Source organism: Rhinolophus sinicus, linkage group LG17 (assembly GCF_036562045.2).
Source record: "Rhinolophus sinicus isolate RSC01 linkage group LG17, ASM3656204v1, whole genome shotgun sequence".
Lineage (NCBI taxonomy): Eukaryota > Metazoa > Chordata > Mammalia > Chiroptera > Rhinolophidae > Rhinolophus > Rhinolophus sinicus.
In genome coordinates, this window is record NC_133766.1 from 22,774,012 (window position 1) to 22,801,310 (window position 27,299).

At 55.6% G+C, this 27,299-nt stretch overlaps 1 protein-coding gene across 5 annotated transcripts; it reads right to left on the bottom strand.

The window, feature by feature from the left end:
- Window positions 1-461: 461 nt before the first annotated feature.
- On the bottom strand, window positions 462-25,377 carry CDK18 (cyclin dependent kinase 18). 5 transcript variants are annotated; one of them, XM_074322471.1, is made up of 18 exons: window positions 25,239-25,377; window positions 21,013-21,128; window positions 16,281-16,961; window positions 9,579-9,715; window positions 9,268-9,407; window positions 8,556-8,681; window positions 7,689-7,745; window positions 6,740-6,854; window positions 6,473-6,567; window positions 6,171-6,233; window positions 5,372-5,495; window positions 5,152-5,272; window positions 4,330-4,427; window positions 3,998-4,103; window positions 3,834-3,876; window positions 3,071-3,161; window positions 2,638-2,715; window positions 462-2,012 (listed from the first exon to the last, which is right to left on the bottom strand). In XM_074322471.1, exons 4-18 carry the CDS (start codon window positions 9,688-9,690, stop codon window positions 1,978-1,980), a joined length of 1,404 nt encoding a protein of 467 aa, XP_074178572.1. In that variant the 5' UTR covers window positions 9,691-9,715; window positions 16,281-16,961; window positions 21,013-21,128; window positions 25,239-25,377; the 3' UTR covers window positions 462-1,977. The 5 variants fall into 5 exon arrangements, with proteins under 5 accessions (XP_074178572.1, XP_019608057.2, XP_074178573.1 ...); XM_019752498.2 differs by lacking the exon at window positions 16,281-16,961; XM_074322472.1 differs by lacking the exon at window positions 21,013-21,128 and having other exon boundaries at window positions 25,239-25,376.
- Window positions 25,378-27,299: the final 1,922 nt, after the last annotated feature.

Here is a 27,299-nt window from a genome sequence, read left to right on the forward strand (position 1 = left end):
GAGCAGCATGTTATATGGTCCCACAGCCAGGCAGTGGTGAAGCCAGGATTGCAGCCTAGGCAGCCTGCAACTAGAGCTTTGCTCTTGACCCCCACACTGTACTGCCTCTATTGCTTGTGGGATCCCCACCATCCCCCTCCCCTGGAACTGTGAAGCGGGGCAGCCAGTTCCATTGCCAAGTGCAGCACTCGGCTAGAGGTGTAGGTCACAGGTGGCAGAAGGTAACCTTGCACCTGCCCACTGCAGAAAACAGTACTGGGCCCTAACCCCTGGGCTTATCCCCTCAGGCACCAACCAACCTGGGCCAAGGCCTGAAACGGAGCTTGGAGTCCCAGGTTTCCTCCACTCCCTAACACCCAGAGTTGACTTCTGGCCCTAAATGCAGCAGCATCCAGCATACAACATGGAGGGTGCAGGGCACCCCTCCTGCGGAACAGGTGGGTTCAGAGACACACACAAACCAAACTCTCGCTCCACTTTATATACATACATATGTATATACACATATGTGCATGCACACACATGCCCACCCACACTCCTGAGGCCTGGAGAAGGCCTGTCTTTGGCATCAATCTGTCAAATTCAGCTTTTCTGCACGAGACTGCCTACTCCTTTCTGTGCAACATGAATTAAATATAGCATCTGCCTTTGTGCTGAATCACAGGACATTCACAGTACAAAGGGGAGAAAGTAGAGGGACTCCTGGGGAGGCCGAGACCCTCCAGGGCTGCTCCTCAGGCTGAGGGGGTTGGGCTGGGTAGGAGGCTGCTGTAGGCAGCCTGGGCCTGGCCTCCCCTTGGCGTTGCCATTCAAGGTTCAGCCAAGGGTTGAGGCACCCTTGGGATTATAAGAGGCATGATCCATAGGGGTGCTGAGGTGCACCTTCTTCAGGGCCCGCGGCCCCCATGCTCCCAGCCCTCTGGGCGGGGCTCTCAGGATCAAAGCCTGTCCTGTCCCATCCTCATACCTCAGGCTGGGGCATTTGCACTCTCCCTCTTGTGACCACCCTTTGGGGAGGCTGGGAAGGTGGGGTTGGGGAGGCTGCACCAGCCCCAAGGAGCTGAGGCCAGCCTGGCACCAGTGTCAGGGTGACCCTGCGTATCTGGGTGCCGTCCGCAGGGCCCTGGCCCAGGGCTAGCTTATCAGCATTCAGGGGTGACAAGCAGGAGCCACTCTCAGAAAGAGTGGACAAGGAGGAGCTTGCGTCAGAGCTGCAAGGGCAGTGAGTGCTCTACCACCTACCAACTTAAGGCAATACCATTCAGACTGGGAGATGGTGGGAGCCAGCTGAGGTGGTAGTACAGCTGGTGGTACCAGGCCACCTCTGCACTCAGCTGGGCATCAGCAGCACGCGGGGCCTCTGGTGAGGAGGGGGGAATGGGAAGCGGGTGGGGCTACTATTCCCCCTGTTGCTCTAGGGACACCCACCCCTCAGGAAAGGGGTGGACTTTGGCACATACATGGGCACCCAGAATTCCAAGGTCCTGGAAAGGGTGCCATGTCACTTCACTTCCTGCTCACGGAGGGGAAGGTGAAAGGTGCCTGTAAGGGGCGCTACCAGACTAGTGAGGCAGGCAGGTCCCCGGGGGAGGAATGGTGGTACCTGTGTCCAGGGCACAGTGCTCAACCTGGTGGCTGGATTCTCCTGTCCCTTTCGGTGCCACACTGGTGCCCAAGGATTCGGGGTGAAAAAGGGTCCGAAGTCCCTCCCTACCCCCTCAGCCCCTCCCAGGGACACAGCTCAGGGCCAGCCCAGGGCAGGCGATGGAGGGGTTGGTATCCAGGCCAAATCCACCTGGGAGGCATGTGGAAATCAGGGTGAGGAAACAGCTGTGGCCAGCAGGGCTGCAAGGGGTCTTCTGAGCCGGCCTTAGCCCTCATTTCTCAGTCCTCCGAGGGCCGCACAGGCCACACCCTGCCCGCAGTTGTGCTCAGTGTGTCCTCTCCTCCTTTGGGCCAAAGCAGGGTGAGCATGGCTCAGAAGATGCTCTGTCTTCGGTTCTTCCCTCGTCCTGGAGCACAGAGGGGAAGAGGGGGACTGCAGAGAGGAGGCTGGGCTGGAGGGGCCCAAGAGCAGGAGGGAAGGGCATGCTCCAGAACTGCTAATTGAGTGAGCAATAGCATATGCTCAGGAGCCAGTCAGTCCTGGGTTCGAATCCCATCTCTGCCGCTTAGGAGCTGTGTGAAATTGTGACTGAATCTCTCAGAGCCTCAGTTTCATTGACTGTGAAGTGGGGAGCATTAATAGTACCAATTTCAAGGGGTGTTTTAAGGATTAAATGCGATAATGCATGGAAAGTTCCTGTCACTTTCAAGGCCATCAGCTGTTGTAGAGACCAAGTACACTTCTCCAGTGTGAAGGCTAGTTAGACAGCTCAGAGTTTGCAGAGGGCATGCACCTTTGTCAGAGCTATGTCAGATGCAGCCCAGTTCTGTCTGGGTGGGGGTTGAGGAGGGAGACACTGGAGGAGGAAGCCTGGGCAGGAGATAGGGAAACCTGCTCCCCAGGGGCCCCCAGAAGGGAGCCAACATCAGCGAGGCCATGCTGCTAGGCCCCATCTCTGTTCCTTGAGAGGGAGGAGCAGCCTGCCCCGGTCTCCTCTCATAAGGGGAGGAAGGGGAGGCACAAGCCCCTACCTGGCTGCTGAAAGGCCAGGCCCCGGTAGCCTGGGTCCTTCTGGAGCTGGATCTCCTTCAGGGAGAAGATGGAGGCAGCTGGGAAGAGAGAGGAGAAAGGCAGGGAGAGAGCTGGGTGGAGCCGGCCCTAGAGCCTGCGGCCCCCATACCATTGAGTACATGGAGCTGGGAGCACCCCCTGGCTGGGGAACCCCTTCAGTTAGGACTGGCCCAGGAGACCTAACTGGGCATTTCAGGCAATGTCTCAGTTCCACAGAGGTTGGTCCCTAGTCATAAATGAGAACTCAAGGATGGGAAACCATGTGCCCAATTCTGCTCAGCTGGTCCAAGGGCCTCTGGCCTCTTTGTTCTAGTTCTTCAAAGCACACCTATTGCCCCCTTTCCTGGTTCTGGGGTGGCCCTGTCCCCTCCCCGAAACTCCCCCAACACTCACTGTCTTCAAGCTGGTGTACACGCTCTCCCAGAGACCGGAAGTATGGGTGGTTCAGGGCTGCCTCTGCTGACATGCGACTCTTCGATTCATACTGAAAGGCACAGCAAGGCTATTGGGCCTTGGCTGGGGGGCTGCGGGGACCCCTCTGGGCAGTGTCATTCCTACCCTAAGTTATGTGGCTACGATGAGAGGGACCTGCGTCTAAGCACAGAAGCCCCTGGGGTCAGGTGCCGGCTCCCACCTCCAAGCCAACCTAAGGCAGTCTCAGGGCTCAGGATCCCGCCAGGAGGAAAACCAGAAACAGGACTTTGGGGTGACCTCTTCTTGGGACAGGAATGCAGATACTAAAGCAACCACGATCACAACATTAATAACCACAATATTAATATGTAATACCAACAAGCACCCTCTATTGTGTGCTTACTTTAAGACAGGCACCATATTAAGTGTGTGTCATGATCTCAATTTACCCTCACGGCCATCTCATAAAATATGAATGATTAATTGCACTTTGCAGTTGAGGAAACAGGCACAGAAAAGTTCTGTAACTTCCCCAAAGCTACACAGTTGGTAAGTGGGTTTGAACCCATTTGAAATCAGTGGGGAAACCAGAGCGCCTCTTGGTGTTGGGGGTGGGGAGGGGAGTGGCAGGGACTGACAGTTCAGACTTTGTGAACACGAGGTGGGCGGAGGACAGGGGGTGTCTTGGGGCTTCCGCTGCCTTTGGCTGCCTATTCCTGGGACCAGCTGGAGACACACTCACCAGGAGGAGGCTGGTCAGGAGGTTGATGCCCTCGGTGTCCAACCTGCAGGAGGAAGGAGCTGGCAGAGGCCTGGCCTGGGTTGGGTGGGGAGGGTGGGGCATGTGGCCACTTCCAGGAGCGACAGCCAGGACCACAAGGAGGAGATGTGGGGCGGTAAGGCTACCTGGGAGCGTGGCTGATGAGCGGCTGGGGTAGGTACTGTGGGAAGCTGTAGGAACGGAACTCCGACAGGGCCATTACTCCGGGCCACGTCTCTTCTGTAGGGGTCCCTGCGGAGACAAGAGGGGGTGGGGAGAGCATTGTGAGGAACCAGAGTCAAGGGCGACTTGGAGGGGTGCAATATAGGGGGTGGAGGCAGAGAACCGCCAAGACCAAAGGGGTCCTCGCCCTGTTGTGAGCAGGCGCAGACACTCTTCCCAGTCCCTTTAGGCGCCCAGGCTGGACGGAGTTCTGGCGTCCCCTGGTGGTCGTACTGGGGGAGCGCAGGAGACTGACCGAGGAGTCGGAAGATGAGGTGCAGCTCCTCCTTGACCGTGGAGCCGGGGAAGAGGGGCCTCCCTGTGGCCATCTCGTAGTGGATGCAGCCCACGCCCCTGCGGGAGCAATGGGCAGCGGCGCGTCAGACTGGGCCTCCTCGCGCCCGGTTCCGAGGGCTGCTCCACCACGACGTACTGCCCCACAGTGGTCCTGCCGCGCTGGCGGGTGGCCCAGGGCACGGAGACTCCTAGCATAGCCCAGCCCCGGGGGGCTTCTCTGGGCTCTGGGACACTCTGCCCTCTCCCCTTTCACTCTGTAGGGTTTGGGTCTGCACAGCCAGCACCCATGTGACAGTTCTTTAAGCAGTGATGTCACAAACTTTTTCCACGTTGCGTGCCCCCACTGGAAGAGAAAAGTCATGAATCGTTCTCCTCAAGAACCCGGGGGCACAGGGCAGTGGTCATTCACTGGAAACCTGTTTTACCTTTCAAATTGAGCTGATTTTTCATTCTACAATGTGCATGTTAATTTTAACATAAAAATAATATATCCTTTCCAAAATTTTCAGTAGAACTGATGCTTGGAGAAGAGTCATCATATTTACTATGGGGGCCCTCCTGTACCCCCTATGGCCCTGGGGTAGTGTTTCAGACGCCCGGCTTGCAGGGTCTACTTAGAGCCGATGAGGTTCAGGCTTCACCCTTTAACATCCAATTCGACAGGATGCAACAGGGCTCCTAGTCAAAGGAAGCTAGACAGTTCTTCAGAGAGACCCCTGGAGCACCAAAAGGGTGTCTGGAGTGTGGAACGCCTGCCCTCACTCCCACAGCGCGCACTCACCACATATCGATGGGGGTGGAGTACTCTGTGGACCCCAGCAGGACATCAGGGGGCCTGTACCACAGAGTCACCACCTCATTGGAGTAGGTCTTCGTGGGGACTGACTTGGCCCGGGCCAGTCCTAGGAACAGACACGTCACTGAACTTCTTCCCACCACAGCAGCCTCATTCCCAGGGGACTGTTGGCCCCCCACCTGGCCCTGGGGGCTCAGGCCCTCACCAAAGTCAGCCAGCTTCAGCTCCCCCCTCTCGTTGATAAGCAGGTTCTGCGGTTTCAGGTCCCGATGCAGGATCTTGCGGCGGTGGCAGTAGGCAAGGCCCCGGAGCAGCTGGAACATGAAAATCTGGGGCAGGAGGGAGCAGTGGAAGGTGAGAACGTGTCCCATCTGGGAGACCCGCGCATCTGCCCCATGGCTGGGATGGGGTTGGGGACAGGGCCTGGGCAGGGGTGAGGTACTAGAGAGCCACCTGGCTCTCCTGCCCACACTGCAGCCCCCGCTTTGGCCCCATCCACCCCAGGGAGCTTAGCCAGAGGGCAGGAGAGCAGGTGTGCGGAGGAGGCAGGAGGAAGAGTTCTCCGGCCCAGGAGCTGAGGGGCCAGGCAGGACCGGGAAGCCCACTATTTGGGGACGTATGCGCTTGATTCTCGGACACAAAACCAGAAGAGGTTACTCATCCCTCTGAGCTTCCCCAGAAGCCTCCCTTCATCCTGGCAGGTAATTCATGCTCTCATCTGACAGATGGAAAAACTGATGCTCAGAGTTAGAGAGGGGGGTTTATATCAACAGCTAGACAGTGGCACAGGGTGTGTGTCTGTGTGGTGGGGTAAGGTGCTCCGCACAGTCCCCGGTCCTCCCTGAACGACACTGCCCCTTCCCTCCCTCCTCCATTTGACGGTCTGAGCAACCTCAGCAGCCCAGATCCTGCTGGTGAGTGGGTTCCCACGCTGGGCTTGAGAACAGGTGGATGCCAAGATCGGAGGGGTCCTGAAGGGGGGTCCCCGACTGCGAGGCCCTCACCTTGACATTGTGCATACTCATGAGGTTTCCACAGTGGTCCAGGTACTGCTTCAGGTCACTGTCCTGGAAGAGAGCCTGGCTCAGCCCTGCCCTGCCCCCTGGCTGGAAGGCCCTCCCTGGGTAGGGTCCAAGCCCAGGTATGGGACATGTCCCTGGTTCAAAGCTGCTCATAGGCCTGGGCCCTTGGCTCACTCCTGCCTGAGAGCATCTGAGAACCTGATTGTAGAAAAGGGCCCGGGGCACCCCTACCACCTCCCCACCCCCTGACCTCCTCCTATAAGGGGGAGAAGCTCCCAACTCACCAGGTACTCAAACACCAGGGTGAGGGACCGCTCCGTATGGATGAGGTCGTGCAGGGTGACAATATTGGCGTGCTTTAGGTTCTTCAGTAGAGACACTACGGGGAGACGGGCCTGCCTGGGTCCCTGGTGCCCCACATGCCCCTCACACCCTCTCTTCTTGGCATCAGCCCAACAAGTCCCCACTTCAGCAATGACCTTCTGTCCCCAGGCTCCCACCACAGCTCAGGTTGATGAACCTCTCCCCCCAGGAGCCCTAGGATGCTGTACCCTCTCGGATGGCAGTGCAGGGCGCCCCCTCCTCATGCTCCAGCCGGATCTCCTTCAGGGCCACGAGGTTCTCTGTCAGTTTACTGCGCCCCTTGAAGACTGTGGCATAGGTGCCCTGGGAACAAGAACCCCACAGCCCCAGCCTGACTCAGGCACTGCTCTCCTCTGATCAGTGCCCCCCGCCTTGTGCCTCTGCTGGGGCTGTGACTGGCTGGCAGGCACTTCCCACTTCTTCTCCCTTCACTTCTCTGTGAAGCGGTCCCTAACTCCTCCTGGTCAGAGTGAGCTGTCCTTCCCCTAAGCCCTCAACAGGCAGGTGCCCCTCTATCACGATGCCAGTTTGTTCTTGATGTTGATGTTTGTGAAGGTCTCCTCTTTGGGTTTCTGCAGGGAAAGGGCCCTCTTCCTCCTCTCTCTGAACCTTCGTCCACCCCCAGCCTTGAACACAAAGCCTGGTGCAGTGGTAACAGAAACAGCTAATAGTTACACAGCACTTACTACATCCAGGCATTGTCTAAGTGCCGTACAAAAGCGCATTATAGTAACTTATTCAGTCCTCACACAACCCTGTGAGGTAGAACAGTTACAATCTCCACTTGACAGAGGAAGAAACGGAGGAACAGAGAGGTCACATAACACACCCAAGGCCACAGAGATAGTAAATGGTAGAGTTGGGATTCGAACCCAGGTAAGAAATACTCGGAAAAAAACCCAAAAAACAACTAGATCCTGCCCAGAGCCCACAGGCCACTCTATCCTTATGCCCTCCTGCAGGACCTGGGCCCACCTCAACACCTGCCAAAGCTGGGCCCAAGTGCCAGGCCACGATCACGCGCCTCTGTGGGGCAGGGGCAGTGAGAGGACAGACCAGGGAGGCTGGGGAGGACCCTGTCCCTCCTCCTAACCATCCTGCCTTGCTGCCCTGAGAAGACCAAACCCAGCCTCTTACCTCCCCCAGTTTGTCCAGTTTCACATATGTTTCCAGTTTCCCAAAGCCGATATCTGACTGAGAGGAAGAGACACAGGGTCCTGTGAGCTTGAAGGCCCCGGCAGCCCCAACACTACACCTCCCCCCTCCAGCCTCCAGGAAGAAAGGTAATGAGACCCCCACTGGGGAGAGGGAACAACTGCAGGTAGCAGGGGTGAGGACAGCCACAAATCCTTCCTCTTCTCTTCCCTCTATCCCATGAAAGTGGGAGTTTCTTCCTCCCCTGGCAGTGGAAAGTATGGAGCCCAGCGCTGTGGCACCTGGGATTGCCTCATTACACCTTGATCACCTGTTTGTCTAGCTCGGACTACTAGCTCCTTGAGGGCAGGAATTGTTTCTTTTTCTCCACTGCTCCTCAAGTGTCCAGTTCAGAACCCACCTCCCCAACGGCCTCTCTCATCAGCACACTTCCTATAGCTCAACCCTTAACAATACAGATTCCTAGGCCCCATTACCCAGAGAGTCTGATTCTGTAGGTATCTGGAGTAGGGACCAGAGTTTGTGTTTTGGAAGATGCTCCCAAGGAAATATGATAGGCAGCCAGGTTGGGAAACACGTGCCAACTAGTCTACTGATCTCATGTCAGTGGAGAGCGACCCAGAGGGGGTTTGGGGCTCAGCCCCAGCCCTGGTGGGAGGGACCCTCTCAAGGAATGAATGTTGACGTTGGACTATATGAATCTGATGTGGCCAGCAGGTGGCACCAGAGGCTTGGGAACCTCCCTGGAAACTGCGACATGCCTCAGCAGGAACAGGCCAAACCAGAACTGTGTCCATGCTGGGGAGAGTGTGTTCCACACTGGTGAACCTCTGACCCTCTTGGACTCACCAGGGATGCTCGGCGGGACGTGCGACTGAGCGGTTTGGGCAGGTCTGGGTTCTCCAATTGCAGCTTCTGCAAGAATTCCTGGGGCAGCCGGATGTCCACGGGCAGAGAGAGCCTCTTACTGATGTCCTGCAGTGACCGGGATGGGACAGGGACACCAGTGTTTGCTCCAGGGTAACTGGTGCTGTGGGACCCTTGCCTCGCACCCTGGGTCTGGCTTTCCCTGTAGAACAATGCCAGCAGGGCCAAACCACGAGCTGTGACTCCAGGCTCATAGCTGCTTCAAAGATGTGCCAGAAACACAAGTATGTGAATGCCCAGGGGTTGCTGTGTGACCTTTGGCAGTCCCTTCCCCTCTCTGGGCCTGCATCACCTTCTGCACACACTATGACTCTGTACGCCTATTTTTCTTATACTTGGGTACACATATATAGGTCATGAGAACAATAGTCAAATTGTCCAGCCCTTGCTATGTACCAGGAATGCTGTAAACACTTGGCATATATTAACTCATCTAATCTTCATAATGACTATTTTAACACAATGAGACTGTGGTACATAGAGGTTGAGAAACTTGCTTAGGGTCACAGAGCTAATCAATGGTAGAGCCGAGATTTGAACCCATAAAGTCTGGCTCCAAGGCAACCACTCTCCTGGGCACACATCGGTGGATGTGTCCTGCCATGTCCACAGGGCAGAGCCCAGAGCTCCTTACCTCCATGGAGAAGCGGCGCTGGCTCTGTCGCCGGTACTGCATGCCAGGGGACGGCTGCCGGGGCTCCTCCCCACTGTCTGAGGGAGAGAAGGTGCTGGACTCTGGCTGGGGGTCTCCGCCAAGCGGACCAAGCTGCAGGTCTGAGAGGGAGAGGCATCAGCTCCCCTCCCTGCCTCTCTGCCCCGGAGGGAAGGAAGGGGGTTTAATCCTCCACCTCTGGCCCCCACAAGGCCAGCAGTGAAGGTGTGGTGAGGGAGGACAAAGAGGGTCTTGGGGGCAATGCCGGGGTGGGGAGGGCCCCAGACCCTCACCCTCATGGTGCTGGTTGAACTGCTCTGTGAACTCAGTCAAGGACTCCTCAATAGTCTCGGTGCGGGGCACAGACAGGGAGAAGCGACGCTTAAAGTTCTTCATCATGTTCATTGTCAGCAGGACCGGGCAGCAGGTCCTGAGATCGGAGAAGTGAGAAGAGCAGTGACAACAAGGCAACAGGGCTGGTCGACACCAAGTGAATTCCGGGTCTTGGTCTCCATTTTCCCGTCAAGCTCTGTTGTCTTGCACTTGGGAGGCAGGGTTGAGTCTTCCCGACCAAACTTTGAGCTCCCAGAGGGGACGTCCCAACCCTCTGCCTCCCTGTGAATCTCACCCCCAGGACCCTCTGCTCCTGGGGAGATAGTCACAATATGGATCAAACAGAGCAGCAAAGTACTGCTCATAAGAGCAGTATGATGTACCAAGAGGATCCTGGAGGCCTCCCCAGGGCCAGATGGAGGTCTAGAGAGTTCTGGAAGGAGGAGTGCATGGCAGGGAGGGCACCAGAACCAGGTGTCCCTTGGGCCAGCAGCTCTTTACCAACTTGTGTGTAAGAGCTTGAACATGTCAGCAGCCAGTGAGCCTCACTGATTGATGCCCATAGCTGACCATCAGCTTGACCTGAGCCCTTGTGACACAGAGTCTGGTCCAAACCCCATTTCATCCTAATACCAATACCTGGAGGTCCCTCTCTGGCATCCCCAGGAGACAGGAAAAGAGAGGAAAGAGAGGAAGGAGGGGATGTGTGTATCCTAGCTGGCCCCGCCCCATCTCTCCAGTTAAAATGCAGGAAGTCAGGAACAGCTGAAGGCCTCAGGGGAAACAGAAGTTGGCCGGAAACAGAGCGGGTCCCCAGGGAGTTCTGAGCAGGCGGGGTGTCCACTGCAGAGAATACAACGGGGGAGGGGTGTGCTGCTCTGCTCACCCCCAGGGTCCTTACCCAGCCAGAAAGGGTTCTCTCCCTGCAGCTCTGCAGCCCTCTTATCCTCTGAGTGAGGGGACACCTACTGGACTCCCAAAGAGACTTGTGCAACTGCTTCTTCCCGAAGACCCTCCTCTGTCCTGCCTTGAAAACTGGGTCTGTCCAGTCTCTCCCCTTCCCCTCCATGGTTCCATAAGCTCCCAAAGTGACCACCCCTCATCCTGCTCTGCCTACATCTCCCTCAGCTGCAGTGGGGCTGGGACCAAGAGGTCCCACAAGGGCCCCCACGGACACCTGTCTAGAAGGCATCAGGGGCCAACCCTGTGATGGAAGGCAGCCACCCTGCACCTTCTCCCAGCTTGTACCCATGCACCAGGCACAGCTCATTCCCAGAGGATGCTCTCAGCCCTGTCACTGGCCAATACCCAGTTGCCAAGGCAACCAGGCCCCTCCTGAATCCTCCTGGTTTAAGGAATTATGGGTCAGTAACATGTTTGCTTTGCTTAATGATCACATCCTTCTGTCCTCAGCCAGCCTGGAAAGGATCCTTTTCCTGGACCTGAAGGCTGCTGGCTGCCCCCAAATGCAGCTAAGTTGTGGCCCTCCAGCTCCCCTGAGCCCTGAGATTAGGCATGGATAGGCCTTCCTTCCTCAGGCTGGCATTTGTCAGAGTACAGGCCTTAGGTCTGCACTGCCAGCTAAGCCTACCTCTAGCAGTGGGCCCTGAAGTCTCACTCTGTTCAGCTCAACAAATGAGGATTGCGTGCGTACCTACTACGTGCCAGGCATTGTTATAGTGGTGACTAAAGGGTGGACCCTATTCTCAAGGAGCTGAGGGGCTGGGGAGGCCTCCTCTGCTGAAAATGCAGCTGAGAGCTCCTTTTATTCCAGCTGCCTTGGCAAAGCCCCCTGGCTATGGACTTTCCCGATCCTCCATCTGAAGCTCATTCCTGCCGGCCAACTTCAGCCACTCCTCTGTGGCTCTACACAACGTCTCGATGTCTCGGGCCACCTGTCTGCAGGATTCTCAGACAGGAGCTCCCAGAGGGCAGCCACCTGCCTCATACTGTGTGTGCAGCCAGCCCAGGGGAACTCATAATAGAGGTGGCGTATGGGTTCCAGTGACAAGGGGACCGAGACATGCCCTACCTGTTGACTCATATTTCCCAGCATGACAGGAGACTGTACCGATCAATTGTTTACAATGTCATCTGAATATCAGCAGCATCACCAGGGAAAGCGCAGTTTTAAAAAGCAGCCCCTGGAGCAAGGAGCTAGGAGCCACCAGCTTGGGTCTAGGGGCCTGGAGACATGTTGGGGAAGCATGTAAGGTCCACTCAGGGATGGTAATCTGTCCAGGTTTCTGGACTGCCTGACTGGCTGAGCTAGGGACTCCTCTGACCTGCGGAGGTGGGAGGGCGGAGGGCATGCTGAGTGCAACAGGAGACACCCCCCACACACACAGAAGGGGAGGAAACGTCTGCCGGGCACAAACTGAAGCCCCAGGTTTGGTCATGGTTATCCATGGGGAATCGGGGGAGTCAGGCACTTGGGTCCCTGAGGTATGACCTCTGCCAAGAGGGGCCAGCCAATCTCCTTCTAAAAACAGGGTTCCCGCATAAAGCCACCCTGCAGTCTGGGATTTATGGGATGGAGTGATGGGTTTGAGGTTCAGGAATCCACCAATAGTTGCCAAAAATCTCACGCCCTTGCTCTTTCCTGGGGGGGGCGGGGAGAAGAGATCATTAATAGCTTTCTGGGAGAGAGACCCCCAATTTCTACAAGGCAAAGGAGACCTAGCCCTGAATTGCACCTGCTCTCCTCATGTTCAGTTAGGAGCAAGGAGCCACTAGCTTGGGTCTGGGACGGGGCGGAAAGGGAGGGTAAAACTGGGGACAACTGACTAGAGCAGGAATGTGGGACCAAGTGCAGGAGAGGGATGGGGACCAGCTGTTCTCCACAGCCTGAGAAGAGGCCAAGAGGAAGTGGCTGTCACTGTAGCAGGAGCAGTGAAGGTCAGATGTAGGGATGGACTTCCTGATGGTGACAGGGGAGCAGGTGGCAGGGGTGGTGACCACAGCAGAGAGTGGATGCCTCTCTGCTGGGGACAATCAGGGCATTGAACCCGGCAGGGTCTTGGGTGTGTCAGGGCAGACTGGGAAGTGAATGGTCTGTTGTTCCCTAGCTCAAGACACAAGATGCCTCTGTCACTTTTCCCTTGGAAGAGTCAGCTCCTCAGATTTGGGGACTGAGGGGGGAGGGAGGCAGGAAAATGGCCTGTCACCTTGTGCTGTCTGCCCCCACCCCCATATGGGGACAGAAGGGCTCAGTGTGACCCTGAGGCCAGTCCAGGGCCAGGGACAGTGTGGCCTTTGTCCCCAGGCCAGGGAGCCATCTGGGGCTGTACCCGTGCAACTGGTGCCAGGGGAAGAGGGAGATGGGCGTCCAGGGATGCTGGCCTGGCTGGGGTGGGTGGGGGGATGGTAAAGGGGCACAACCCTCTTGGGCACTTCAGGCCTTCCCTCCTGCCCCCCGGCCCAGGTAAGTCCATAAAATTCTCAGCCTACCTCCTGCCAGTTCTGCCGGGGCACACACCTGCTGGCCCAGAACTTCCTGGTGGTGCCAGAGAAGTGGGTGGCACAGGAGGAAGGAGGAGCCAGGCCAGGAGGAAACTGACACATGCCCAGAGGCCACTGTGCACCCAGCAAGAAAGGGCTGGAGTCCTGGAAGGTTAGCAGAGGCACGTACAGATCCACTACTCCAATCCCTAGCTGGCCCACGGAGGGTGTGGAGACTCCCAGAGAGGAACTGCCGTGCTCAAAATCTTGCAGCAATTTGCTGTAGTCAAGCTCCGCACCCACATCGCTCCTTGTTTCTCCTAACTGGAATGCTCCCCACACCACCCCTGCCTGTGGCCTAGGCTATACGTACTCTTTTCTCCTCCAGGTCTCCTCCACCCCCACCCTGAATAAAAAACCAGAAAACTCCAAGTTCAGATTCTGGTGCTACCAGTAGCAGGCTGTATGATGGTGATTAAGTTGTAAAATCTCTCTTCGCTTTGGCTCTGGTCCTTCATTTGACCATTATTACTGAACAGCTACTACATACCAGGAACTGTTATTGACCCTGAGAATCTTGTGAACAAAACATTCATTCCTGCCCTCTTTACATTTATGTTCTAATGAAGGTGGGGGGGGTTCCGGGGGAGGGCAGCACGGACAATAAAATAAATAAAATACACAGTATGTTAGATGGTGACAGATGCAATGAAGAAAATAAAGCAGGAAGGAGGGACAGAGTGTAAGAGGCAAGGGCATTACAATTACATAGGGTTGTCAGGATGGCCTCCCTGAGAAGGTGACAGCTTCTTAGAAAAATTCCAAATAGGCAGGGGGAGGAAGCTGGTCACGTGGCATCTGGGGGAAGCTGGTCAGCAAGGGAACAGTACAGCAAAATTCCTGAGGCAGAAGTGAGTGTGGTCGAGAAGAGCAGTGTGGCTGGAGAGGGGGCCAGAGGGGAGCACGGGAGGAGCACATCATGGGCCTGTGGAACGTGGGAGGGTTGGAGCAGATGAGTGATGTGATCCCACTTGGATTTTAACAGGCTCCCTCTGGCTGTGGTGTTGATAACAGACTGCGGGGCAAAGGGAAAAGCAGGGAGCTCGGCTGGAGGCTACTCAGAGGTCCAGGAGAGAGATGGTGGTGGCTGAGGCCAGCATGGGAGCAGTGGAGGTGGGGAGAACTGGGGGGATTCTAGAGGTATCTGGAAGGTGGAGCCAAAGGAATTCGCAGAAGGACTGTCTATGGGCTATGAGAAGGGGTCAAGCGGGACTGGGAGGGTTTGGGCCTGAGTATCTAGAAGGATGGAGATGAGGAATGCTGGGAGTGCAGGTTGGGGTGGCCTGGGGTGGAGTAGGGTTTGCGACCAGTGTCTGATGTCCAGTGGACATCTGAATGGAGATGCTGAGTGAGCAGACACAACACAGCACTAGTATAAGGAAGACACCCAGAAATTGTTAGCTTTCTCTTCTTTTCTGTTCTTAAGCGCCTGCTCAGACGTGAAGATGTGCCAGAAAAGAGGCCTCATATAAAGCTCATCAGACACAGACCTCCTTACAGCCCATAAGGTGCCTTGAGACCCTGGCATGGAAGAGGGGTGGGAAGCAGGGTACATGGTGAGCTATTGGCAGGCCTGAGCCACCAGAGGGAAAGGCCAGGCAGGTAAGGTCCCCCGATTTACACTGAAACAACTCGGCAGAGCCACGCAGGTCAGAGGACCCAGGCTCCTGGCTGACAGATCTCATGCCATCCTTGGAGGGGAGAAAGCGCCACACAGCAGGCCAGTTCAGCCCCATGGGTCCCTCATCCAGGTAGTGCAGACCCGGTCTCCTGCCCCCACTCCCAGGACAACCTCTGCCAGGCCCCAGACCTAACACCTGCCCTGGGGCTGGGACACATGGGGGGACCCTCACCGGGAGACCATGAGGCAGAGAAGGAGGTTGGCAGAGCATCCAAGGAAGCCGGGCGGCAGCTTCCACCTCACAGAAGTTTGGCTACAGACGAGTGTGGAGGGTGGTGTGTCAGCTTCACTTAACCTCCAGGGAGCCGGCCTGGAGATCAGCAAGCCCTGAATAAAGCCTGCCCCCTGAATAAAGCCCCAGTTCCCAGCCTGTACCCAAGACCTCTCAAGATCCAGACCCCCCCTTCCTCTCTGGCTTTGTTCTCCCTACTCCCTACCACTCTAGCTCTGTTCCAGGCCACACCCCTGTATGCAGTTCAGGTCTCAGGTCTTCAAAAGCTTCCCTGACCCCTCAGGACCACTAAGTGACCCTCCCATGAGCATACTTCATCAAGGTGCACGAGCTCACAGGACCACCGAGACGACTTTTCATGTGCCTCCCTCACCAGGGCGCTTTGATCGTTCTGCCTTGTGCTGAGGACGCACAGCAGGCATGGCTGTCTGTTCCACGGCCCAGGGAGCACATGTACTATGGGCCAGGTAGGCACAAGATGCTTCTCCAATCCCTTTTTGTTTTATTTTGTTTTGTTTTGTCTTAGATCTCGGTCTCTGTGGGCCCAGGGGCAGGGGCTGAAGGGTATAACTTCCAACTGCCCACTTTTTGAAGCCCAGACAGTCTGACTCTCAGTACCAAAGGCTAAGCACCAGCCAGGATACTCATGATACTTTCTGCTGCCCACTCCCTGCCCCGACCTCAGTCACTCAGCCACGTCAGGCCTTTGGGCAGGTTTCAAAACAGAGGCCACGGCTGACCAAGTTTGCAGACGTCACGAGCTGAGACTTCAGACACTTCCTCCTCCCAGTGAGAACTGTGCCTGCAGGGGGCCTGCAGATAGCATCTCTTCCTTCATCCTCTAACTGACCCTGCACAGCTTGAAGCTTTAGTTTCCCTAGCTTGCAACAAACCTCAGGGGAAGCCAGTCACCTTATGGCTGCCTGGACCTGGGAGGCAGCGACAGAAGCGCTGAGCCCTCATCACTGACCTCGCCGCACCCCGGCTCTGGCCTGGATGAGAGAGATTGCCAGCCTGGGGCCTCCTGGGTGGCTAGAATCAAGGAAGACCAGCGAGGCCTGCAGTTGCCTTGCCAATGAACAGATGCTCTGGACAGTGATGGCGCTCAGAGAAGATTTCCATGGCCTCAGTTTGGAGTGAAGGAAGCAGGCAAGGAAGGCCTTCAGAGAGCAAGCAGGGCTAAGATGCAGGGAGCCTGGTCAGGAGGCAGAGCGTCTGGGGCTCAGGGTCATCCCTGCAGTGTCCTACCTGACAGAATGTCCAATAGTGACGGCCACATGCCATCCACGCCTGCTCTCCAAAATTCTCAGCAGTTCGGAGTCATGGAAGAAATCCCAGCTCTCCCACGTATAGCACTGTGACCTGGGAAGACTCCCACACCTCCATTTCTTTGTCTGCTAAAAGCGAATGATACCTAACCTCCCATCCAACTGCCACCAGGCTGCGAGACTTCACTTTCTCAGTGGCTTTCTGATGATGTCACTCCCCTGTTCAAAATCCTTCAATATAACACTGCCCTCAGGAAAAGGTCCAGACTCCAGGGCCCAGCAGACCAGGCCTCTTGTGTTGTGATCCCCGTATGCTTCTCGTCTTAGCTCTCACCCCTCCTTGGAGGGTCTAGTTTTACGGAATGTGCTGGGCGTTTGCAGAGGAAACCACACTTACGCCCCATATCCCTGCACATGCCATTCATTTGGCCTGTGACGCCCTTCCTCATTGTCCCCTTGGTAAAACCACTTCCAGACTCCGTGTCCTTCCTCTGAGAAGCTGCACATGACAGCACCTCCTTCTTCTAGGTAAAATGAGATGTTTCCTCCTCATCGCTTCCAGGGCAGCCAGTGCATGTTTGCAACTAGACTGTGATGTCCTTCAGACAAGAGCAGTCAGCATCATTCCTCAGCGCCTTCCATGGTGTCAGGAGCCTCCCAGCTGCTCAGTCAGTGTTTGCGGAATGAATGAATAAATGGCACAATTAGACCATAGCCGCTATATCATAATGATTTGTTTAAGCCTCTTTTCTCTACAGATGTATAAACATTAGGCTCATGAAGGACAAAGACCTTCAGTCCCCTGAATCTCCAGGACACTCTGTCTGTGTGCAATAAATGCTGGCTCCCTTCCTTTCACTTTCAGCCAGACCAGGGACCTGTTTCTGGGTTATCTTCTGCGTAGGAGGCCAGCCCCACTCTTTGTAGGTAGGACTTGAGCACCACCGGGGTGGGCTCACCCTGCCCTCTTTTGGGGCACATCAGAGCAAGCCTGGGCAGCACAGCCAACCAGCCCTAGGCTCCCCAGGATGTGATTCGTCCTCGGCCCTCCTGGATCTCAGTGGGCACTGGAACCCTGGGATGGTGGGCCAGGGACGAGGGAAAAGCCAGCCAAGCGCTCACATCTTCAAGGCTCAGTCCAGGCACGACGTCTTCCTAGACACCTTCTTTGCTGCCCCTCATGTATTCTCCAGCATGAAACCCTGCGGGCCCCAGTCAGGCACGGACCCTCCTCTGTGCTTCCACAGCATTTGGACACGCCCAAGCAGAGCCCTTGGCTCTCTGTGCTGTACCTGTTCACTTGTCTATTTCCCTAGTTTACCTATAAACTTGTTAGGGTGAGGACTGGGACCGACGAGTCATTATACCCAGTGTCTGATTCAGGGCCTGACGCAGAGCGAGCCCTCACAGGATCATGAGTGAATGTGTGCAATATATGCTGTGACTTCCTAGTTCCAGGAGCTGTTTGGAGGCAAGAGGACTGACAGGAGACCGTCAGTTGCCCACTGGACTCAGTTAGCCATAACTAACCCTCCTCCAGCCAGCTATTGGCCCTGACCACAGTGGGGAAATGGTGGGCTGGGGCAGAGGGGGCAGCCTCCTGCCTGGCAGTAACTCCCTAAGAGAGGCCTGTAGAGATCTCTGGGCTGGCAGGTGCCACACCACAGTGAGGGATGGAGAAATCTTAATGAGAGGTTCCAACCGGACATGCATTAAGGAGCCTCCAGGGCTCATGGGGAGGGGAGTTGGCAGGCCCCTGAGGCCTTCTTCATGGGCTCCCATTCCTCAGTGGCAGATTCCCAGATACCCACAGGTCAGGTGTACTACTCAAGCTCAGACCTTGGCCTTGACCCCTACAGATGACCCCTCTTGATCTCCTGACTGCCCCACTTCTAGCTCCTCTGTGTGGGCCCCATATCAGCCCTGCTGATACTCACTTTTCTGCTCTCTGTCTTCCTAAGGCTCAAAAAATAGAGGCACATATATCATCTTCCACTATTTTCTTTGTGACTTTTTTGGAGACCCAGCTAAAGCTGGCCTGCAATGTTTGGGGAGGCTCTGGATTTCCAAGTGATACAATGGGATAAGTCACCCTTCTGTCAGCTGTGGTCCTCGCTGCGCAGAATATCCCAGACCATAAGCCAAAGCAAGACCTCCCTTCCCACATCTTCCTGCTTCCAGGCAAAGCCAGCCTCACTTCCCAGGCAAAGGAGACCCTTTCCTACTCTTTTTAGCAACCCCATTAAAGACCCCCAAGGAAGGTCCCTCAGCTACCACCCAGTGCTTTCCAAATTCCCAAGTCCAGAACCTTTTCTCAGGTCTTCCTTAAATTCCAAAGGAAAGCGCTCCATCTGTGTCTTCTCTGTTTGCTTAAGCACAGATGCGGATGCTCGCCATCTTCTACAAATCAGCAGGAGGAGAAATAGAGATCAAGTACACCCACTCTTTGGTCTCCCTTTTTCCAGACATACGGATCTGTCATGGGATCCCTGTCAACAGCTCTGGTTTTCTCACCAGGCCCAACTTTAGCAACAGAACGGCAGGGGCCTTCGAGTGCTGGTGTCCCTGGGGACCTCTCAGTCTCAAGAGCAGGGAGGGCAGGAGGGGAGGGTTTCCCAGCATCTCTAGGCCATATTCCTATTTATACTCTACTCCCCGTCCCCACCCATCAGTCTGGCCCACGCTACCTCATGCCCGCATTCCAACAGGACCCCCGGCCTACATTCTCCACGATGCCTCCCTCCTGCGAGGTTGGGCCCAGGCGGCTGCCTCAGCCTGGGTCACCTCCCCACTCCTCCCTGTCTCCAAGGTCCCCTCTAGGAAGCCTCTGGACATCTCCCAGTTGTTCAACTGTTCTCGAAATGCCCTCATCATCAGTGGCACCTGCTGCCCAGAGCTCAGGCTTCCTGAAGGGAGGTGCTGATTTCTCCTAGTCACTCTCTCATTTCACAAGTAGCTGCTCGGTGCCAGGCACTGTCCTAGGCTCTACGCCTTGTTTTCCCTTCCCTTGGCCCCTCCTCCTCCTCCTTCTTTCTCCCTGTTCTGGCGGACTTACTTCCTTTACCTGTCCCTGAGTGTTGGCAACCCCCAGAGTTCCCTCTTTAGCCTTTTGTTTCCTCCCCTCTACACACACTTTCCGGTGACCTCATGCTCTCCAGCGGAGGAAACCACCACCCATGTGCTGATGACTCTGGCCCCACTGAGCCCGAGCCTCACACACATAGGGCCAACTGCCGGTTGGGCACCTCTGTCTAGATGTCTCCCAAGGATCTGAGATACTAGAATACCCCCACTGGGCCCAGAACAGGCGGAGATAGCAAATAGTTTGAGCAAAAGCTGTATGTGTACTAGATATACATCTGTCATAGATATACACACATACATACAAATACTGCATATAATCCAGAAAGACAGACATTAAAATACTAATTGTAGTTGTCCCCGGGGACAGAATCATGGGTAATTTTAAGGTCTTCTTGCTTATTTGCATCATCTAATATTTCCATAATGAACATTCATTGCTTATGCTGAAAAAAGTAACACTTCTTTTTAAATGAAAAGAAAGTATTTTTAGATTGAGCTTCCAGAACTGTTTAGCGCAAGCCTTGGGAGAACTATAATTATCTTGAGCAGGGTCGGCAAATGTTTTCTGTAAAAGGCCAGATAGTCAACATTTAAGGCTTTATGGGTCATACGGTCTCTGGAGCAAACACACAATTCTGCCCTTGTAGAAAATGCCCACAGACAGGATGGAAACGCATGAGTGTGGCTGCGTTCCAGTAAACCTTTGCTCCTGGATACTAAAATTTGAATTTTATATAATTTTCAAGTGTCACAAAATATTATTTTCCTCTATGGAATTCTTCCCAGACATTTAAAACTGTAAAACCATTCTCAGTGCACAGGACATCTACTAAAAACAGGCTGGATCTGGCCAGGAGCCACAGTTCACCTTGCCCTCCAGCATTCAGTGCCTTATGGCATTTGAATCCAGCACCCACTCCTTTGGGAGGTGCTTTTTCTCCTCCTATCTGACTGGGGGGAGGCCTTCCAGGGTTTCCTTGCCCATTTGAGCCGTGGCAGGGACTGGCTACTCAGGCCTCAGCTGGGGGAAGCCCCTGTGCTCCAGAGTTTAGAGGAACAGAAGGTGGAGCCCCTCCCCAGGTCTCAGAGCACAGCTCACCCTGCCAGTAGGATCAGCAAAAGTTGAAACTACAAACTAACAGTCATGGATGGGGCTTTAGAAATCTCCTGGTCTTTGCCCTTATTTTTCAGGTGAGGAAGGCAAGACTCAGAAAGAGGAGTGACCTGCCCAAGGCCACTTGGGTTGACAGGGCAGAGCTGAGACTAGGGCTTGTGACTTTGAGTTCAGTGCCCTTTCTGCTGCCCCAGGGTTGGAGGGGACTGCAAGGACCTGCCCAGAGGTGGCATTTCCTTCACCAGGCACCATTACCAGGGAAATCAGCAGCCCACTCAAGGGCCACCTTCGATATGGGAAGGAACCATATCAAATCTGGCATCCATCCAGAATGTGGCAGCCAGCCCAGCAGTGGTGGGGGTGGGGGCTGGCGAAGGCCTCCATGCCAGGAACAGGGAACGGCCCTGGGACCCGTTCTTGGCTTCATTCCATGTCCTGCTAGCCAAGGTGGTCGGGAGACCCCGCACTGCTGATTGCAAGAGTGATACCCTCCAGCCCAGGGCCTATCACCTACCTGCTTCCAGGTACTGGTCTTGCCAAGACCTAGGGAAGAACAGCCATGGTGACCTCCTGGGCTTTGAGAAGCAGCCCTGGTTCTTGAGGGGATCCCCAAAGGCAAGGAAAGGAGGGCTGTAGGGAAGCAAGGAATGAGCACAGATCATTCTGGCGCTTTGTCAGAATGTCTCATGATAACGGTAAAATGCAGAGGGTGCTCAGAGTGAGGAAGAGTAGAAACGTAAGAACACGGTTTTCTTCCCAGTTTGGGGCCTGAGCTCTGGTTTCTACAGGGATCGAGCAGAGGCCAGGTACTGGGAACTATCAAATGCGGCCTATTAACTCCGTTTGCCACACCTCTCGATGACCACGCCACGTAAGGAAAAAAGCTAGGATAAAGCTGGGCATTATCTCATTGGAATCCTCACAACCACAGGAAGTAACACTATTACTCTCCCCATTTTCTAAATGAGGAAACTGAAACAAGGGTAAGCAAGTTCCTTCACCTACGCAACCACTTACTGAATGGTAGAAGTAGGATTTGAACTGACCCCAAAGTCCATACACGGCCTCCACCCATGGTGGACAGGAGACACACACTCAACATGTACAGAAAGAATAGTCACCTTACCTATCCCCACCCCTCCATTTCCAGGGAAGACTATTTAATGTCAGTAGGGTGGGGCAGGAGCACAGGTGAGACCATCATCCAGAGTTCCAAGAAAGGGGGGGGTCTCACCACTGTCCCTTTAAAAGTTCTGGCCAATGTCTCTGAGACCAGGGTGTCTGTCTCACCAGGGCCACTCATGTGGTCAGGCAGCATCAAGACCCTTTTCAGTTCAAAGCCAAACCTCACACTTGCCTCCCGAGCCCTCCTCTGCAGATGGAACCGCAGAGAATTCAGGAGCAGATGGGCTCTCCTTCAGACAAGAGGTCTGGCTGAGATGCACCACAACTCTCCCCTTCCCGACCTGCGGCTGCACCACTGGCCAGCTGCTGCCAATCCCAGCACTGGCTCTGTCGTGATCCTGGGTCCCAGACCTCTGCCTGAGCTGCTGTGAGCCCAGCCTCAGAGCGGGTCCTGTGTGTGTGTCTGCAGCTGTGGGGAGCAGGACAAGACTACCCTTGGTCTCCTCCCACCCCCTAGAGATGGGCAAGTGCCTACTCAGCAGCTAATGCCAGGAGGGTGAAGGTAAAGGGTCTAGGGTGGAGGAGAGAAGCGGTTATGGTAGGACATAGCCCTGGGGAAGAGAAGTGTGACTTGTTCCCAAAGGGGCGAAGCTAATCCGGTGAGTCTGGATCCAGGCCAGCCACCCCCTCGTGGACAGCAGAGAACAGGGACTGCAATTAATTAAGTACTCGGGGAGGGTCTTCTTACCCCAAAGAAGAGATGCTCTGCCAGAGGCCCCTAGAGCAGGAAGCTGTGGGTTTTCCAGCTCCCGGTGCCTACCTCACTCATCCTTTGGAAACTAGAGTGTAGAGTCCCCACAGCACAGACTCCTGGTCCCCTCCAGGCAGGTTTCTACCCAGCCTGTAACCGCCTCCCCCTTTCTCTTACACAGAACCTTCTTCCCCAGTCTGAAAGTGCAGGAAAGATACAGTCTAAAGGCCCAGCCTGATGGGATCAGGAAAGCCTGTCTCGGTCTCTACCCCAGAGCCAGGCACAGTGCCCTAAATAGGAAATTTCTTTCCAAATAACCACCAAATAACCAACTGGTACAGCTAGCAGTTATTTAGCATCTGCTATGTGCCAGGCAGTATGTGTTATTTCATTTAATTCATAACAACTCTCCCTATTATGATCCCCATTTCAGAGATGAAGAAACCGAGGCTGGGAGAAGCTCAGGAGTTGGCTGGGGAGATGGGAATCACAGAGCTAGTATGTGCTGGAGCTGGACTCCATCAAGGCCCTGGGTTTGCCCTCCCTTTTAGGCAAACTCAGTTGGGGAAGGAAAAAAGGAATCGGGGAGGGCTAGATGGAAATGCAGTCCGAAACGAGGTGACCCCAGAAAGGAGAGGCAAGGTTGAGACACGAACTAGGAGGAGCCAAGGCAGGCTCTGCCCCACGGCACGGGGCCTGTGTCTGGGCATAGGAAAGCCCAAGTGGGCAGAGGACAGAGTCTGGGTCTGGAGAGAAAACAAAAGCAGCTGTAGAGGCAGCTCCATCTCCTGGAGGACCAGGGGGAGACTTTCAAGGCAGGAAGCCGAACCCATGAGATCTCACACCAGGAACCCACTTATTCCTCAGATCTGGTGCCCTCTCTCCTGGGACCCACGCAGAAGCTGGCAACCCACAGGACAAACAGGAGCCTCATACTCACAGCACCACCCCCACCCTTTCCTCTCCTGAGGTGAAACCAGAGAACTCTGGAGTGGGCTGGGATCTGTCGCCTTTGATGGGGCAGGGACTGAGAGCAGGAGGCTGAGGGTCAGATGGAAGTGGGCTGGATCCCACCCGCCTCTGTGACTTTGGGGAAGTTGGTCTCTCAGAGTCTCTGCTTCCTTACCTGTACTATGGGGATAATAACACCGACTTCATAGAGCTGCGTGACACACTGCGTGACATCCATAAATGCTCAGTAATTGGGAGCCACAAGGTATTCAGAAATCAGACGTAATTTACTGAAGCCTACTCTGGCTCTGCAAACCTCAGTAAGCTCGGGAAGAACGAAGGGTCCATCTCCTGGTAGGGCATGGGCAGCCAGTAGGGAGACTCCCAGGAAGCTAGTGGGCAGTGAGGTTGCAGGGGTGGGGAGAGGCTCACAGGCTCATCAGCTACACAGGAGGTGGCTGGGGCAGGGTAACCTGAGACAGTAGCTTTGCTGTGGCAAGGTGACCCTTTCTTCGGGCAGCCTTCAGGATGCAAATCCAAACCCAAGAGCTGCTGCCCGTGTTATGTGGACCCATCCTCACCGTCCCCAACCCTAAGCCACATTGTCTCAGTCCCCCGCCAAGGCCAGGCTAAAGGTAGGGGATCTTTGAGGACTAGGATGCCCTCTCAGCCAGACTTCCCTTGGTGTCCTCGAGGATTCTGCTCCTCCGGGCTAGTGTCCAGGAATGTGCTGTGTGTGTGCCCAGCCCCAGTAGAAAAAACGCCGCTCGAACATGCGGAATCTCACAGGACGCTGACACAGGAGGGGCAAGCCGATGGGTGGTATTAGTGAGTCACAGGGCCCAGGCCACAGGTGGGGAACTGTTGAGGTCTGGGCTGGAGGTGCGGCTAAGATTCTGGGGAGCTGACCCCCACCCCTCACAGCCCCAACTCTTCCACCTCTACGTTAGGAAGGGGTTCAGAGAGAATTAGAAGGCCACTGGTGCCTGGTAGGATGTTGACCCCACAGCACAGAAAATTAGTCTCACCAGTCCCACTGCCACTACAAGGCCTGCGCAGCCCCCAACACGGAGAGAACAGAGGCCTCCAGCCCACCCCACATTCTCATTTCTGACTCCTGATCATCTCCCCACACACAGCAGAATCCTCAAGCCACGTCTCCTTAGTCCAGCAGACCGCCCACCCTTTCCCATGGCTTCATTAGCGCTTTGCCAGTGGCTACCGCGGGGTGAGGGCCACTGCCCCTCCAGGTCCCCGGGTGGCAGAGAGAGGAGGCAGCAATCCCCAGAGGTCCGCACTCACCCCCACCCCCACCCCCACCCCACCTTCCAGAGATGGAACCTGCCGGGCTTCATCTTCCACCTTCACCCCAGGGCTCTGGCCTCCCACCCTGGCCTGCGGCTCTGGAAAGTTCACCAGCGCCTGGAAAGCCCTTCGAGGAGGCGATCTGGCCCCTCACTCGCGGGTTCCCACCTCACCCAGAGACACTGACCCTTGCCCTTCCCAGAAGGAAGGGCGCTTGGAAAGCGCCAGGTTCGCGACTGGTGGAAAACTTTGCTTCCCAGGGTTCAGACCCAAGCTCGGTGCCCAAGGGAGTCCGGATGGAGACTCCCTGGGGGGTGCGGGTCTGAGAGTGCAAAACAGCCCTCCCTCCTAAGCACCTAGGACTTGGGAGTGGCCTCTGCAGGATTTCACCGCCCCCCCACCACACACACACGCACACACACACAACACGCCTCGCGATCCCCGATCTCCCAGCCGCGCAGGCAGTCGCCTCCAATCCCTCGCCCCCCGGCAAAGCAGCGGCGCCTTTAAGAGCCACCCAGGTTACCTTTGCTCCGTTTCGCCGGCGCCACTGTGCCCCCGGCTCCGACCTACCCTCCTCCCCCGGCGCCCCCGTCAGCCGGACTTACCGCGCGCGTCCTGGGGCCGCGGGGCTGGGCACCGTGTCCTGCGCCCTGCCGGGGTCCCTGCCCGGGTTCGGGGCTGCTTCCCCTGCTCCGGAAAGGTGAGCGGCTCCCGGGAGAAGCTGCAACCTGAGCTGGAGGAGGAGGAGGAGGAGGAGGGAGGAGGAGGAGGAGGAGGAGGAGGAGGAGGAGGAGGAGGAGGAAGGAGAAAAGGAGGGGCGGGGAGGGGAGGAGGAGGAAGGTGGGGAAGAGGAGGGAGGGGGAGGAGGAGGAGGAAGGGGGAAGCCCGGCCCCCGCCAGAGTTTTTCACGTGTACAAGTTGACTCCTCCCCATCCCTCCCGCCCAGCCCGTAGCTGCTGCCAATCCCCAGGGCTCCCTCTGCCCTGCTGCCCACCCTTTTCTCCCACTCTGGGAACTCGAGTCCAAGCACCTCTTCCGGTTTGGGTCCTAGGCCTGGTCTCTGCGGCCCTTCGGGAGCTGGCCCTGAGAGCCTTGACTAAAGGGGTGAGACCCTCTAGACTGGAGTACCCTAGGACTGGGGCCAGGGCACCGGACGATTTGCTGAGGGGACCTATCTGTAAATGTAGTTCTCCCACCTTCTGAGTCTGATCCTGACCCCAGGAGCTAATGTGCACAGGCGGGTCCTGTTGGTCATTTTCGCCTTTAGAGTTCTTAACAACAGTAGTCCTGGAGCTCGTCCTCTGCCCTGTCCAATGGGGCTTGACACTTACCTTTAGGGACAAAGCTCCCACCTGGTTGGCCCCACCTCTCCAGGGCTTGAATGAAGCCTCACTACTAACCATCACCCTCACTTCCTACCCTGAAGGCTAATTCAGTTTGTCCTTCTAGAATTAAACGCTGCAGACCAACTGAGAATCATCCAAGAAGACTTGCAGACTAGCTAGGGCTAGTCCAGTATTAATTTTACAGAAGGGGAAACTGATGCCCAGAAGGAGATTGAACTGGCCCAAAGTCTAATGAGGAGTTAGTGACAAGCCATGATTAGGACCCAGGCCAATAGCCACTCCTCTCACACCATCCAACTTCAGGGATCAAAGGAAAACTGGGGTGAGATGAAGGGCACAGTGGTCCCATCTGGATCCCTCCCAGCCCTGCTTCCTCCTGAGGGCTATGAGGAGAGGGGTGCCTCAGATCTGATGGGCACCAAATCAAAGATTTATATGTCCTTTGCCCTGCCAGTGGACATGGCCTCTTTAGTTTGGGGGCCCTGGTGGTGGTGGGTCTCTTGAGGAGGCGTGGTCCACAGTATGGATGTATTTCTGCCTGAACCCTTTCCTATGATTGATCTGAAGTAATCGCCTCTCCTTACATCCTGGGCTTTGAGCCTGGGGCCTTTCCCTGGGGATGAGTTGTTAAGAACAATTTCCTTTCTAGAAGATGTGGGCCTGAGGTCTCACCCTGAAGCCAACCATCTGCCCTCCAACATCAGCCTGCAACTCTAAGATCTCTTTAGACTCCACAGAGGTTGAGCACGGGAGAAGCAGGAAGACACTGGGCCCACACAGGAGTGTGGCTGTGGGTCGTCTGCAAGGTCATCCCACAAAGGGCCTCCCAACTCTTTGCTACCTCTGTTTTCTCTGCCAGACATACTTTAGAAAAATAAAACTGCTGAGTGTTGAAGAGGTGCAAAGAGTGGATGGATATGGAGCCTCCAGGCTTTGGGGAGAGGAAGCGACCGGCCTGGCTCCATAATGCATATCTGTGATAAGAATACCGAGGGCAAGGAGGCCATACAGATGCAGGGAGAGCAGGGAGCGGCGCTATGTCTAAAGAACTGTTTTAGAGGATTAGAAAGCATGGGGCCAAAGAGTCGAGTTTGAAGGAACCAGGGTGACGGATGAGCTCAGGAGGTTTCAACGAAAGTTTTCTGCGTATCTCTTATATGCCAAATAATAGACAACTCTCTGGGCACAAAAGATGAATGAGCCGCAGTCCCTACCCTCAGGGAGCTCACGGGCTAATGGGGCAGGTAAGTAAACAGTTCTGATGCTGCAGAACCAAGATTAGAGCTGTGGCTGCCTAGAGGGGTGATTCTGCTGCTTGAA

Excerpts from the sequence above, each read along its gene's own strand:
- CDK18 (XM_019752498.2), bottom strand. The coding sequence starts at position 9,690 with ATGAACATGATGAAGAACTTTAAGCGTCGCTTCTCCCTGTCTGTGCCC. Across the intron at positions 5,496-6,170 it reads TGAGTATGCACAATGTCAAG|ATTTTCATGTTCCAGCTGCT; the intron begins GTGAGGGCCTCG and ends CTCCTGCCCCAG. Across the intron at positions 2,716-3,070 it reads TGTACACCAGCTTGAAGACA|CTGCCTCCATCTTCTCCCTG; the intron begins GTGAGTGTTGGG and ends CTCTCTTCCCAG.